Source organism: Brienomyrus brachyistius, chromosome 2, assembly GCF_023856365.1.
Source record: "Brienomyrus brachyistius isolate T26 chromosome 2, BBRACH_0.4, whole genome shotgun sequence".
NCBI lineage: Eukaryota > Metazoa > Chordata > Actinopteri > Osteoglossiformes > Mormyridae > Brienomyrus > Brienomyrus brachyistius.
The window spans coordinates 26,152,887-26,169,090 of NC_064534.1; the positions used below are offsets into that span (position 1 = coordinate 26,152,887).

The 16,204-nt window shown below is 41.1% G+C and overlaps 1 protein-coding gene across 1 annotated transcript in view; it reads left to right on the forward strand.

Annotated features, from left to right (window-relative positions):
• The window catches only part of LOC125717957 (protein unc-13 homolog B-like), a 49,835-nt gene that overhangs the window by 30,468 nt on the left and 3,163 nt on the right, over positions 1 to 16,204 (forward strand). Inside the window, exons 26-36 of the mRNA XM_048991376.1 lie at positions 536 to 556; positions 1,069 to 1,107; positions 1,342 to 1,374; positions 13,007 to 13,095; positions 13,698 to 13,838; positions 14,100 to 14,223; positions 14,471 to 14,524; positions 14,956 to 15,027; positions 15,117 to 15,264; positions 15,610 to 15,666; positions 16,028 to 16,114. Of these exons, the coding sequence (XP_048847333.1) occupies positions 536 to 556; positions 1,069 to 1,107; positions 1,342 to 1,374; positions 13,007 to 13,095; positions 13,698 to 13,838; positions 14,100 to 14,223; positions 14,471 to 14,524; positions 14,956 to 15,027; positions 15,117 to 15,264; positions 15,610 to 15,666; positions 16,028 to 16,114 (865 nt within the window). The remainder of the gene's footprint in view (positions 1 to 535; positions 557 to 1,068; positions 1,108 to 1,341; positions 1,375 to 13,006; positions 13,096 to 13,697; positions 13,839 to 14,099; positions 14,224 to 14,470; positions 14,525 to 14,955; positions 15,028 to 15,116; positions 15,265 to 15,609; positions 15,667 to 16,027; positions 16,115 to 16,204) is intronic.

The following is a 16,204-nucleotide window of genomic DNA, read 5'->3' on the forward strand; positions in this document are numbered from 1 at the left end:
ATCCAGAATACCTTTTACAGCAAGTCAAAGAATCTTCATTTAAATGTAATGAAGTTAACATTTTCCCCCAAGGGGAGCCTGAATGGAGCCTGCTGTAATATATCCCCATCCAGAAGCTCAACATTGTAATGCAAGCCTCACATTCAACATTTCCTTACATTTACTCCATTTGACACTCTTCCTCATTGAAAATAATGAGCCACTCAGACTGACAAGCTATTATCTGGAGGGGAAGAGAACCTTATTTGAGGTACGGTGTCAAGTCTGTGGTAGCTAGATGACTGAGCTGGAGTCCACACTGGAGCAGTGTACAGTACTTGGGGTTTGTTTGGGTTTGCATGAGTAACAGGCTTCGTATTTGTTTTTGGTTTATTTATTTATTTTTGTAAATTTCTATTTTCAAAATTGAAATAGTCTTTCGCTGATTATTACGGATTATTCATGGAGTGTACTGATATTAAATAGGAGCCAAGGGGATTTTTTGAATTCAGATTCGTTAATTCTTTGTTTATGCCTGATTTGCCTTTCCTGACAGTTCACTGCAGAGGAGTTAGGGGTAGGTATATAGCTGAAATACACACATTGGAGTCTTTAGCACCTCATAATCACACAGTCTTAAAGAATGAATCCCTGTGTAAATATGCACCCAAATATTTTGAGAAGGCTCTGAGAAATCGTACAGTGAATTTCTGACAATGTCACATATGTATTCCTATTATAGCTCAGCAGTTTTGCTACAGTCAAATGTCTGCATGTTCCGGGTGGGCTGGGAATTCAGTAAAGCCTTTAGGCTTGAGATTAACCTTAGAGTAGAGAAGTTGTCGTGTAGCACTATGTGGGTAGAATAAGAGTCGTTTAATTCTTGCTTGCAGAAGCTGTTGTTTAATTCCTGTTTTTACACACATGATGGCACTTTACTTCACACCATGCCCACCTCCCTTGCTCAGCCATAAGTGTATATGATTAATCAGTGTCTATCACCTGCACCAGAGGAACCTTTACAGCAGGGTTTCACTGCATCTTCAAACAGTTTTGATGTGAGATTTTTGGTTTCTTGGCTTTCTTGAGTTGGAGGACGAAGAGGAACCAGAGGGATTTGATGAAGAGGTGGGAGTGTGGGCATCTTGTGCCAATGGATACCAGTGCACTCTGTATGCATTTTAAACTCTAGCTGTATTCTTACATCTAAAAAAGTTTTAACAATTGAGTGAGCAGCTTGAATACATTTATAATTGAATATTTGAATGGTTTATATATTATTAAATCCTACTGTGCTTGATACTACTGTAAGTGAATTGTTATTACCTAAGTCAGCTAAAGTCTTTTTCTCCTGGCCATTAGGGTGTCTGTCATGATGAAGGAAATAGTGGCATGGTAAGTATTTCTGCTTTCAAGCAAATGAATGCACATTAGGAATTGTGTGGTTGGCATTCGGTATTGGCATTAGGCATTGGCAATAGGTAAAAGCAGGCCTGCCGTAATCTAGAGGCATGTGTGACGGGGCGTGAGTTGAACCACGCGATTTTCTGTGCATGCCTAGAAGCAGAAGGGCAGATTTTATCGCATCTGACAGCTAATATGCAATACTTATCTGAGGTAGCATAGCCATAATGAAAAACTTGGCTGGTGAATGATGGTTGAGCTTTGACGCTGCCTTGTTCCCGTTTATCTGAACAAGTAGTCATGGTGATTATGGAGGCTGATGGGTTTTTTTTTTTCAACAAAGCAACACAGCAGAGCAAATATGGGGATATTCGGTCTTGCTATGGTGTGGTATTTTCCTCAGGTAATAAACACTCAGTGGGAGGAGTAACTGGAAGCGACTTAAAGCCATAGTACATTAAAAATCTTCATTGCCTGTTGTACACGAACCAGCATCAAAGCCATAAGTGCAATGGGAGCGTTTTAACAAGCTCTTGCTCCCCCAGGCCCACTGTCACAGCCATAGCAGACACCTTGAAGTGTCCCCTGCATTCTCTCATTATTATTAAGAGCAGCCCAGGAATGGGAAATAAAAGGCATCAGATGGGTGAATAATATGCAGCCCAGCTGGACCAGATATAACAGAAACGCCTGACAGTTTATGTATAATGAATAAATAACGAGGAATATGATGTTTTAGAATATGGAGTCATTTTTTGTCCAGCGATCATTTATTGTCAACTCAGGCAATGTAATACCTGCTAATAAATTGATTATTAAGGCAGGGCCTTGTCCTACTCAGATTTTTAGGACCTGATTATAAATTGTGAGTGACTACTGCCCTCTAATTTAGTCCAGTCACACACCATCTCAGCCATATGTAATAGGTAGGCTAATATTTAATTATTTCTTTTTATAAACAAAATTACAGTCATGAGCTTTTGCCAGATTCAGCCTGTTCCTTTAGCCTGCATAGTCTATGAAGAGGTAGCGTCAGGAGCTGTGGGAGGGCTGCCTACTCCTGAAGGCTACTCAGCATGACTCAAATGCTCTGAAAACTGAACCGATTTGGATTCAGTACCGGAAACCTAATTAGGCGTTAAAACAGCTTGTTAAGTTGCAGTGATACAAACTTTGGGCTGAATGCCAACTGAAATTCATGACTTCTGGTAGTTATGCCAGTCAAAGGTCAAGACCAGTAGTCTGCTAAGAATAAAAATAATAGTTTTAGCAGCATATCCCCGAGATAATAGGGGACAAACTGGGGTACCTGTGCACCCCGGATGGGATGCCAGCTTAATACACCCAGTGACAAAAAAAGTTAAGCATCCAGACAGAGTGGTGGAAATGAAATGAATTTGCATGTGATGAAAGGTCATGTGACTGTATTGCAATGATTATAATATCAGATCAAATGGACAACTGAGTTACCAGTATGGGCACATTGCTGATCCCATGTCAGGAGGGTGTGGCACCCCCCCGGCCCTGGATAGATGAAGTGATACAGTGGGAGTCGTACAGCCATTCTATCCTCTCCTGCGGCTAGTTGGCCCACAGCTGTTGTAACTGGCCCTCGAGATCCTACAGATTGGCACTGGCTCTGAGTTGACATCTGAGCTGATCCCACACATTCATTTGGGGGAAGATCGGGGGACCTGGCTGGCCACGAGAGGACCTCAACATGACATAGGCAGTCCTTAGATTCATGTGCCGTGTCTTGTTGAAAGACTGTACCAGGGTGCTGTCTCAGGAGGGGTAAGACATGTGGATGCAGCATGTCAGGATGTGTTGTCAGGATCTCCCCAGATCACTACCAGAGATGACCTGAAGCCATACTCTATGACTCCCCACACCATGATATCATACCCTATGACTCCTACACCATGATGTCATACTCTATGGCTCCCCACACCATATCATACCCTATGACTCCTACACCATGATGTCATACTCTATGGCTCCCCACACCATGATATCATACCCTATGACTCCTACACCATGATGTCATACTCTATGGCTCCCCACACCATGATATCATACCCTATGCCTCCCCACACCATGATGTCATACTCTATGGCTCTCCACACCATGATGTCATACTGTATGGCTCCCCTCACCATGGTGTCATACCCTATGGCTCCCCACACCATGATGTCATACCCTATGGCTCCCCACACCATGATGTCATACCCTATGGCTCCCCACACCATGATGTCATACCCTATGGCTCCCCACACCATGATGTCATACCCTATGGCTCCCCACACCATGATGTCATACCCTATGGCTCCCCACACCATGATGTCATACCCTATGGCTCCCCACACCATGATGTCATACCCTATGGCTCCCCACACCATGATGTCATACCTTATGGCTCCCCACATCATGATGCCTGGGGTAACGCCAGTGTGTCTCTCCACAGCACTGGCAGGATTGGTCCTCTCCCCTTGGCACCGTAATACAAGCATATGATGGTCATCCATAGTAATGCAGAACCGAGATTTATCACTGTACATGGAATGATACCACTTGTCATCAGTCCATGCCTCCCGGTTATGGGATCACTCCAAACACAGCAGTCTCTGTACTGGTGTTAACCGCAGCCTTCGCATGGGACAGTAAACCTGTAGTCCGGCTGATGCCAGTCGTCGAGACACGGTGCAGGATGACACAGGGTGTTGTAGAGAGTCCAATACCTGTGTCTGGATGGCAGGCACAGATGTCATGGGGTTCTGTAATGCTTCTGTAAAGGTTCTGTAATATCCTCCCTTAGTGTGGTCTGTCTTGGACGACCAGGACCTTCACGATGTGTGTGGGTGCCCTCACCTGCCCATTGGTTTCAACGTCGGGCAACTGTGATATCTGCATGTCCCACATGCCGGGCAGTTGCATGATTCGACCCCCCGGTCTGCAAAGCCACAATGCGACCCCTATGAAACTCTGTCAAGTGCTGATGATAGTGTCTAATGTGTCTACTGGGCATCCTCTGTATTAGGTGACTAGACATGCCAGCTCCCTGCAAATCGAATCATTTAAGTACCCATCACTGGTCTGCACGTGTACCAAATTACATCCAAATTGGACCATTACTTCTGGGTGCTTAATTTTTTTGTCACTGAGTATATTTATCACCATGCTCAATACAGGCAGTAGCTGGATTAAGAATGTCCAACTTGCACTTACAAACAGAATGCCATGAAGTCTATTATATTAAAAATACATATTAAATAATATGGTTTGTACTAAGGAATGCATACACTTCTTTGTGACACTCCTAAAACATTGCTTGGTTTCAGCGGTGCGTCGACTCGAGGTACAGTACAGTACAGTACAGTACAGTACTGTTTGTAGTTACTTTTATTCTTGAAAATAAGTATTGCTTGTCAGGGAAGATGACTGGAAAATGAGGACACTTGTGCTGATACTGGTCATGATAAGAGTTTATTTGGGAGCAACCCAAAGCAAAGTCCAAATCAGTGAAAGTCAAAACAGGATCCAAATCACAAATGAAGCTATGGTCGAGGGACGAGCGAGATCAGGTGATGAGTGCCAGGCGATAGGAGGGCGAGACAGAATCAGGAGTCGGTAGACGGGCGAAGGTCAGGCGATGTACGTAATCTGGCAAGAAGAGCTAGACAGGTCTCGTGGTCTGAAGACAAAAAGCATGGTTGGGAAACCGGCAGGCAGGCTGGCAGAACAGAGAACTAAGAAAATGCTCAAACCCTAAAAGAATCAGGAAGATCTCGCATCTAAATACAAGATGAACTGAAATAGATTCCACTGATAAGAACAATTAGAATTAGCTGTGAGGGCGTAGCTACATAAAACCAGAAAAATTCCGCTGCAGCCACACGTAACCTGGGTGGGCACTGCATTCAGGAGGGTCAGACCGGCCGGGCTTTCCCTGAGGGGTGTGGATTTTGTGACATCATCTAGGGATCCCCAGGGTCAGTTGTTGTGTGCTGTATAATTATTTTACAGACTTGCCCGCAAATTCGACTTAATGACAGAGTTAGAAATTGGAACTCGTTCATAACCTATGGGCATTTCATTCAAGCTCATTGCCGCAGGTGTATAATATCAAGCAACAAGCCATGCAGTCAGGTTTACAAACACTTGTGAAAGAATGAGTCATTCTGAAGAGCTCAGTGAATACAAGCGTGGTGCTGTCATAGGATGCCACCTTTGGAATAAGTCAATTCGTGGAATTTCTTCAATGCTAGATATTCCATGGTCAAATGTAAGTGGTATTATTGCAAAGTGAAAGTGTTTAGGAAGAGCAGAAACTCAGCCACGTAAAGTAACAGAGTGGGTTCACCAAATGCTGAGGCTCATAGTGCGCAAAAGTCGCCAACGCTCTGCTGACTCAGTAACTGCACAGTTCCAAACTTCCTCTGGCATTAACTCCAGCACAAAAACTGTGTGCTGGGAGCTTCGTGGAATGGGCTTCCATGGCTGAGCAACTGCATGCAAGCCTCAGATCGCCAAGTACAATGCCAAGCATTGGATGGAGTGGTGTAAAGCACACGGCCACTGGACTCTGGAGCAGGGGAAATGTACTCTGTGGAGTGACAAATCACTCTTCTCTGTCTGGCCATCGTATGGAGGAGTTTTGGTTTGGTGGATGACAGGAGATCTTTACCTGCCTGATTGCATTATGCTAAGTGTAAAGGTGGGTGGAGGAGGGATAATGGTATGGGATTGTTTTTCAGGAGTTGGGCTAGGTCCCTTAGATCCAGTGAAGATCCAAAGCAAAGACATGGTTGGGTGAGTTTGGTGTGGAAGAACTTGACTGGTCTGCATAGAGTCCTGACGTCAACCCCATCAGACACCTTTGGGTTGAACTAGAACTAGATTGTGAGTCAGGTCTTCACGTCCAGCATCAGTGCCTGATCTCACAAATGCTCTTCTGGATGAATGGGCAAAAATTCCTACGGACACGCTCCAAAATCTTGTAGAAAACCTTCCCAGAAGAGTGGCAGCTGTTATAGCTACATACAGTAGGGAGGACCAACTCCATATTGATGCCTATGAGTTTAGAGTGGGATGCCATAAAAGTTCCTGTAGGTGTAATGGGCAGGTCTCCCAATACGTTTGTCCATATAGTGTATATTAGTTACATTTGTGCCATCTTCACCACTTTTAAGCTTGTTTTTTAATTGATAGACCTCACACCTAATGGTAAAGAGGTATAAAATTTACATTACACTGTTGTTACATTGAAACTATTTGCGTGGTGCAATTGATTATTTTTTTAGTAGTTTGTTAACTCAAATGTTGGGGCTGTTTATGTCCACCATAAGCTATGTTCGAACTTGCCCTTAGTTAAGTCATTTAGACTTTAAATGTTATTATTTGTTGAGGTGTTAAGAGAGGAGAACCACTCCCTCCAGCCAGTGCCTCCACGCTTAGCTTACAGTTACTTATTTCTTAGTTTCTTAGTTGAAAATATTTTGTTTGAAAAAAATTGCAATGGAAGAACTAGGGGGTGTCTGTTACCAGTTGTAAAGTCTTACCTTTATCTCAAAGACCACCTCCTCCAAGGTTCAGGCTTCTTCACTGCCCATGTGCAACAGGTGCTTTGAAGTACTTACTCTTTTGGCCTTTCTCAGTTACTAAAGACTAAAAAGACCAAATAATACCTATGTTGTAAAACAATTCAAGATCATGCAGAACTAAACACATTGTGCAAAGCTGAATGATTCGTGATAAATTGCAGTATCATCTATAAAGTACATGTGCCACGGATATGACCGTTACAAGAAAGGTTGGAATTTCTTTCAGTTGGCTTAGGGAAGGAATCTGTTCTGGAATCTGACAGCGTTCTGATGATGTGAAATCTCCTAACAGACTGGCAGGGGATGCAGAGTTTGTAGCTGGGGTGGCTAGGATCCTGAATTATAGACTAATCCCTGTTACAGCAGCTATTGAACTCCACTACAAATGAATGAGATTAATGTAAAAAAAAAATCATTGTAGATTAGACCAAGTTCTTTGAATGGTGTAAGGCAGCTGGGTCATCCTAAGACGGTGTCTTAGCATGCCTGTGAGTCATGGCACTCAGTGGGTAGCTACTGAGCTGAAATTCCTTATAAAGCACCAATGGAAGCTCTGATTCCAAACATGTGAGGGATCTGGAATCCCCTGATTGCAGAGTTAGCCCATGGTGATACATGGAAAATAAAGCAGGTGTATTCCAGCCACTTTCAACCACAAGTGGGTGGAATTCCAGGACGGAGTTCTCAGCAGTCTAAAACTGAACTATTTTGTCAGTTTATTAATATGAAATAATATTCCGTATTCATATAAAAATTCTACGATTGCTTAGCTACATATCGTTGCCAAAGACTTGTTTTCTCCCGACTGCGATTGGCACAAATCCAAAACTTACTTTTTTTAAATTATTCTTTTGTGCTCTGCGCAGTCAGTGGACAGTGAAGCAGAGAAGGTGTGTTTCAGATTTCAGATTTTTTGTCATGTGTGTTAGTTAGCTGTGCTGCTCTTTAGTTCTGAAGTGACACTCCTTCCCTGTAGAAACACCAGATCTTACATTAGAAAATTAGAAACTTCTGGTTACTTGGTTTCATTTACTCAGATAGAATTTCACCATCATATTTTTTGTAGCTTAGCTCTAATCTAACAAGGGTCTTTCTTTCACTGTGCCTTCTTCAGGCTCTCAAGGCTCAAAAGGAACAGGTGTGTGTCTCTTATTCCTTTCTCTTCAGGACTAGCTACAGTATGACTAGCTTTGTAGTGTAGCTGTATCAGTTAGAAACCACGCTTGCTGTTTTAAAATTTTTTTAGTTATCTCATCACCCCTAAACTATGACCCCCATCTATCATTCTTCCCTCTTCCTGAAGTTGATAGCAAGCAGTAATCAAAATTTCAGTTGCCGCTTTCATGACCTGTTATTCGCAAACCGATTTTACACATTTTCTTGACCATTAAAACTCTTCTTTGATATGGACTAAGAATAAATACGTAAATGAATTTTTCATTCTTAACAGATTATAGACAGAGTTAAGCAGGTGGGATTTGTGATTATTTCATGCATGTATAATGAAGGATGTGAAATTACTTTTAATTGCTTTTTACAATTAAGAAAAAGATCAACTTATGGAATGAAGTTTTGATTTTTTGTTTTACCTTCCATCTATGTCTTTATTAAGTCTCTGTCAGATGGCAATTCTGGCAGTTAGTGAGAGTGGTTAATTACATAGAAAACACTATTCTTATGGGGTGACAGGCCAAGTAAAAATCCTCTGTATGAGGATGTGCAGAAAGACCTTTGCTAATAATAGATATCGGTGAACCTAACAGGTCTGTGAAATGCTAACTCTCTCAACCGCCACTCTACTACATCTCGTAAATCTTTCAAAAATATCTCCAGAAATAATTAAGGTATTTAGAAGTATTTAAACAGATTAACATAACTAGAATTTGTGATTCTGCAAGCCAATTAAATCAACTGATTCTATTCTCTTTCTAAAGGAACATTTTTCAATATGACCTTTGGTGTTTTTTTGTTTTCTGATGCTTTAGGACAAAACTGAACTGGAAATCAACTTCTGTGTATGCAGTCTAGTTTTTATATGTCTTGTATGCAGTCTTGGGTTTGTGTGGGATTTGATTTGTGTCTGAACGTTCAGGCGTGTTGTATCGCAGAGTATAATGACCATTTTGAATTGAGAATATAGTGAGTAGGCAGTTTTTTGGGTGAGAAACTATAGCACGAACATAAATAGCAAAAAAGGCTTATGAAAGCAAATTAATTTTGTCAGATCTTTGACTACACAATAGAAACTTTATAAATTTGACCCCCCTGGATTGTTCTTGTACATTTGTTTGTAATACCAGAGATAAACTGGAAGCCTAGTTCACATAATCTCTGCATGTTTATAAAGAAGGGAAAAGGCATTTTGTATTATTGCCTTCATGTATGCAGAAACAGCAAGATTACTGATGGCCATAAATCAGGTGACGCGGTGGCTCAGTTTCTTCTTCATAAAGACGGATGGTGGCCTGTATCCCTGTATAGACTATGGAGCTTTGAATCTCATTGTCAGATTCAGATGCTCACTCCTTTTGGTCTCTGCTGCTTTACAAAAATTTGAAAGGCAACCTTTTTTTATTATTATTAAGCTTGACATAAGCAGTGCATATAATCTTATTTTTGCTTGAGGAGGAGGCAAATGGAAGGCTGCGTTAATCACCACTAGGGGGCACTGTGGCGATTTCTTTATTCCTTATGGCCTTATCCCCTGGGAAATGACATATGGTGATGAACCAGTGGAAGACGAATGGTCTTGGGAGAGTGAACAGATATGTTCAAGTTCAGAAAGCTGTCGGGGCCTCCAGACTGCCGCGCTTTGTTGTTCCATCCTGGACAGAGATGGTGGCTCTTGGCACAGGATATTCAGCTCTGCCTACATCACTTGAACCGAGTCCCAAAAATATTGGTCCCTTTAAAAACAAGTATAATAAATCCTGTTGCTCACCAACTGCTGTCACCTCCCAGGTAGCAGCTCTCAGCCACCTTCCAGGGATCCTCCCAAAGACCTGCTTTTTTTAGTTCTCCAGGAGTCTTCTCCACCATGAGTTGTCTGTGTTGAACCGGCTTACTCCATCCATACCCTTCTGGTGTCTCGTCACCGAGGTGGTTGAGGGGGCTGTCACAGTAGCACCTTCTTCTACTCAGCAGTCCCCCTGACTCTTTCTGAGATACTGAGGCAGTTCATTACTGATCTCTTGACTCACCGTGCTTCTAATTGACTCGTGCTTTTCTGAATCCTTTTGGATTTGGTGCTGATCTCATTCTGGGTCGGTTTTAAAATTGCCTTGTGTGTTTTGACCCTGACTTCTGGGTTCAGATTCGCTGCTTGTCATTCCCTGTTTTGACTCATTAAACCTGTTTTTACACTTGCCGCTTGGACCTTGAATGTGCGCTTGGACCTCCGGTCTCTTACATTGCAGTAGTGGGTATCCTCACCTCCCCAGGTTTTGGAGATCGAATCCTGTCCCTGCTCTGTCTTTACTGTGACCTCTGTGACCACATAGATTTTCTCTGGGTACTCTGCTCTTCTTCCACAATCCAGAAACCTGTGGTTAAGCTAATTAGTGTCTTGAAATGACATATCGTTCTCCCCTCTACTGTTGCTGCCTGGGATAAACTCTAGGTTCACCCTGTACTGCAAAAGAAATTATGGAAAATAGAAGGTAAAATGTCAGTATATAATTTCATGTGCATGGAATGGGCTTGATGAGCTTTTGCCCATTGTGAGTGCTCAATATTTCTGCAGTAAGAGATTTATGTACAGAGAGGTACACTTAATCTCACTGCCAGAACCTGCCATTTCTGGTCAGTGTGACATTTCTTTTACAACGGCTCTTAAAGTTGACTTTTGTCATTTTATTTGACATCAGTGATGATGAAATATGTTTCAAATTATGTTTAATAGTTCCTCTGTATTGTGTTTTGTTAAATATTAAATAATTAAATTAGTGTTTGATATTTCTCAGTATTTTCTATACATTTGCGTCGTGTGCCCTCTTTACGGTCAGATGAAGCAGATGAAGTTTGACATTAGGTTGTTAACTCTTGTTCCCTGACAAGGTGTCCCTGCCCCAATCCTCTAAATACCTGTAATGATCTGATATATTCAGGTGCCTGTAAAATTCATCCCTTCCTATAATGCATTTCTTGATTGCTGCTAGGCAGAGGTGTTGCGATTTGCCCTTTTAGAGTCTTTTTGGACCAGATCATAGTTATATGTTTGCCTTTATCAGAAATATTCAACATGTGCATTTCTTGCTGGGCTCCAACAGTATATGACTTTAAATTCTATTGATACAGTATTTGTTTTTTTTTCTCCATAATTTTAATAATTTATTATATCTGAATAATGTTTTCAGTTTTGTTGCATGTGTGTTGCTTGTACCTCTTTAACTGGATTCATCTTGGAGAAGATAAAGACCTGTTGCCATGGGAGACCGTGGCTGCTGATTGCAGTACAATGAGCAGTGCACCATCCGTAAACACAGTCTATAGCCTATCTAGACCAATCTATCGCGTAACAATCTATCGCTTTTTTAGTTTCTTTTCTGCTTGTTTCTTTTTTAAAGATCAAAACAGAAAGAAGGTTCTCAGTTATATGGCTGAGGTCAAGTTTTTTGGATTTTGTGTTCTGTCTGCTAATTACTATCTATATGGTATATAGAGCACTATATCTGGATGGTATACAGCACTATATCTGGATGGTATAGAGTACTATATCTGGATGGTATAGAGCACTATATCTGGATGGTATAGAGCACTATATCTGGATGGTATAGAGTACACTCCGAGGAATAGTTTAGTTATTATTTCAAAGGCTTAAAGTGTCCTTAAGTGCATTTTATCGATCAAAGATTGGCCAGTATTTTATTCATAATATTCTTTGAATAAATGTGAGTAATGCAAAATGTTATTTAAACTGATATTTTATGAAGGGCAGATTCTTCTTACCTTATACAATATTCTGATACTTTCTCATTACTCACCTATGCCAGTACATTTACTGTATGGTATGGCCTGCAACAGAAGTGTTTTGCATGTACTGTATGGGTTTAGCATTTGGTTCATTACGGTTGTAGCTTCATTAGCCTTGTTCATTTACCATTTCTTACTTTTCTTTTCACATCCTGCTTATAAAAATAAATGGTGATGTAATCACTATGTTATTGAAACATTTTAACTGGTATTGTTAATACACATGGTGCCATGATGTAGTTATTTTACATGTGAATTAGTTTCCAGGTCACTGATTTCCTTCTATTTAATCAATAAAAGTTGTTGGGGGAAGGATTAACATGGCAAAACACGATCCGGCTTACTGTATGTTGTCGGCTTATTTATCAGGAGTAAAAAAAGTTTGCCCTTGGGATGCTGTGTGGTTCTTGAGTCCGGTCCAAGTGTCCTGTCAGACTGTGAAGAGATATACCAAGTGAAAGCTGAAATAGGGCTTTAGGGTTGCGCTACTACACCGTAGTTTTCTCCCTGTGTTACTTATCTGTTTTACTTATTGAATGACTGATTTAGTTTTGTATTAAACATTGCTTATACTGTAGCTGGGTGTGCAATAAAATAAGGTAATACATGTCAGGCTGGACACCTTGAGCTAGATAAAATGCCATGTTAACTGATGAAAGATTCACCCATCTGTTTTCAATTAACATCGGTGACATTTGCATTTGAAGCATTTAGTAGACATCCTTAGCCAGAGCAACTACCATAAGTGCTTAGAGGTCTCATCAGTGAACACACATGCAGGCACACAGCAAGAACTCCGTGTTTTAAGTGAATTCCAGGTCCTTGTAATGGAAATGGTTGTTTACATATTCTGCCCGAGTTTAAAGTGTCCTTCATGACATACATTATCTGGTCACCCTACTTAATTCAACTGTCCTTGAATAGTTTAATTTTTTTCAACTAAATTAAGCAACCATTTATTTATGATAATGTGACTAGTATGACATATCAAATAATCGCACCTCCTTTCTGTCTTTTGTCTTCCCTATGTGTACCTTTTTGTGTGTTTACAGTTGGACCCAGAAGCTAGTGACTTGCTGACCAATCTGCAGGTGAAGTTGAGCAATGTGCTGGATGACCTGAGTATTATATTTGTGAACAGGTGAGTATTTCTTTCCTCCCATGGATCAGAATATTTATAGGCATATGACCAAGGACGGTGGAAATTTATGTTGGCACAGCTTGCTACAGCTGGAAAAACCATGACAATAGACAATTACTAACTAGAATATAAACAGACAGAGAATAAATGCAAGACAAGATACACAAGAGAGGCGTAAATGCGAGGAAGGCAATAAGTACAGTGGTTTGTGTAAATTCAGATGAAAACTGACATAGGTACAGTATTGACATGGGAACAATGAAAGCAACATATATCAATATATATAGTGCATGACATACATGACATGCAATGTGCTATTATAATGTGCAAATAGATCGCTAGGGGTCTGTGCTGGTGAGAATGTAAACATTGAAATGGTGAAAACATTGCATTGCTGAATTACTACCTCATCTCAAAACTCTCCTGCACACCATCAAACATATTGCATATTATAGCTTTGAACACTACAGTATGTAGGTTTTGTTCAGTCCCACACGATGCCTGTACCTTCCTATGACTGTCAATGACAGTGCTTTTCAGGTTTTACCTAAGTAAGTCCTCACATAAGCAGGAGTATTAAGAGATTGTGTCCTCTCCACCAGTTTCCAGAGCCAGATCAATGGGTGTATAAGGCAGATGGCAGAGCTGTTGTATCAAGTGAAGGGTCCTCCTAATGTCTCCAGCATGGTGGAGGCCGACTCTGACCACATTCTGCGACCTCTCATGGAGTTCCTGGATAGCAAGTAAGTGCCGTGGCTGTTAAAGTTATCATAAAGGGCTTTATTTGAATTTACTGCCTTATTTTATTGCTATTTTTCGCATGTTGTCAAATTAACAGTTTTTTTTTGTCTTTGCCTCAACTCTTCATCTTGACTGTGTAATCTGCCTCCTGCCGTTTGAATGCACTCGTAATTATTATAACTGTAAATTGGGGAGGTTTCTTTGATATATGCATGTGCACCTGTGTTCCAATGTCTCTAATGTCTAATGTCTCTGGTGCTCAGCCTCATGGTATTTGCTGCCGAGTGTGACAAAACCGTGCTGAAGAGAGTCCTGAAAGACCTTTGGAGGACTGTCGTGACCGGCCTGGAGAAGATTATTGTGCTGCCACAGAGCAATGACAGCATTGTAAGACTCCACTTCCCTTCTCCCTTCTCTGAAGTTTCCCCTGCTCACCTTCTGCATTATACTCTCACAGCTATGTGCCATTCGAAGACACAAAGGCAATTGTTTGAGTAACATAGTGCTCCTGCAAGCCAGGCATATCAATTCAGTTAGAATTTAGCGCATGTCTCCATCTAGTGTCTATTTGTAGTCTTGCACTATTCTTAGCTAATAAATGAAACTCATGGTTTTGTGGTTTCGATTTGTGTAGGGTGCTCAGATCCTCAGCGCTGCCAAGGAGCTTGGACAGTTCTCAAAGCTGAAGGTGCACTACCTGTGTTGCTGTTACATAAGCATGCAAATTGCCTTCTGTGTGACTGACTGTCTTATGAAAAAGTGACGTTGTGTACTGTTTTCATTAGGTTTTGTAGGTTTGGTTGCCCACAATTATATACATTTATTCTGTTCTGTTTTATGCTTGATTAGTTGTTAGTTTCTCTCGCCTAGTTTTTATGATATTGTTCAGAGAAATTAAGTTCTTTCAGAACATCAGGAATTTTCATATAATAGCATGAATGTACAGTGATTAGTGGCACTAGTGCTGATGGAAGGAAAACAGACTGAAGTTGAAGGTGGTAGTACCAACAGACTGTCAAAGAACAGCCAAGCATCTACATAGAATCTTTCAGCACATTCTAGGATATAAAATGAGAAGAATAGCATTCCAGTAGATTTAACCTTTTGTTTCCTTTGAAGGGTTCAACTGAAGCCAAAACGCTGTCCCCAAAGCAGTGTGCTGTAATGGATGTCACACTTGAGACCATCAAGGTGAGAAACCGGGTCATAATGGCCCATTTCAGGATGCCGGATGAGTTAACACAGAACTTTAAAGCTGATCATCTGTCTTTGTCCTCCAGCAATATTTCCATGCGGGTGGAAATGGGTTGAAGAAGGCCTTCCTGGAGAAGAGCACTGAGCTGTCCTCCTTACGCTATGCTTTGTCCCTCTACACACAGCCAACGGACGCTCTAATACAAACCTTTGTTACCACACAACACACCCAGGGTAAGGCATCTCAAATACAGCTTAATAAATAAAATAGCACCTAACTGCACACACACTAACATAAAACTCATCAGTTTTTTAATTCACTAAATTAGTACAGTAACTAGTGATATGCGGCTATGTCAATCAGAACTCTGACCATTAAGGTCACCAGTCCAAATCCCATGCCATGCGGAATTATGCCACCAACCAAGCAAACTTGCTTTCATGGTATATGTCTGTGGGTGTCTCATGGAGAACAAGCAAAATACAGTTTCCCCACAGGATGAATAAAGTATCACAAATACTCTAGTGGAGGAATTTACCACTTTGTTATTAATTTTCTATTTTCCCCTTCTTCACCAGTACATAATGGAATGGGCATCAGGATTACAGTCAATGACAAAGTATGGTCTGATCCGGGTATGTTCTGAGCAATCGCTAGTGCATGACTGTATGCATGGAATGATATCTGGACACTACAAAGCGTGTAATATTTCATTTTCCTTTATGCAATATGGCTTTTAGGTTTTCATGTAATTTTGAGATGATAAGTTTTAGAGAGAAAGTATATATGGTCTGGGTTTGCTAAAATTCGCATGTAGATGATTTTCTGCTGGGCTCAGAACTGGTATTAATTTAGGTACGTGAATGTAGTTTTCGTCATACGAAGGCCTTTATAGTCTTATATAGCTGATATTTATTGTGAACCAGTTAACATTCTTGTCTTCAACAAGCCACTTCAGCTGGCAGTTAAATACCTCTCACTCTGATATTTGGGCAGGGCCAGGGGTGGAACGGGCAGTTGGTGAGCTGTCCATGCAGGTGGATATTGCAACTGGTCCCAAGGAACAAAAGGTCACAGTGAAAGGTAAACTCAAACAGGGAGGTTACCTCGCCTAAGGATACTGACTCATAATCATGATTACTCAAATGTTACAAAATAATGAGAAGACGTTCA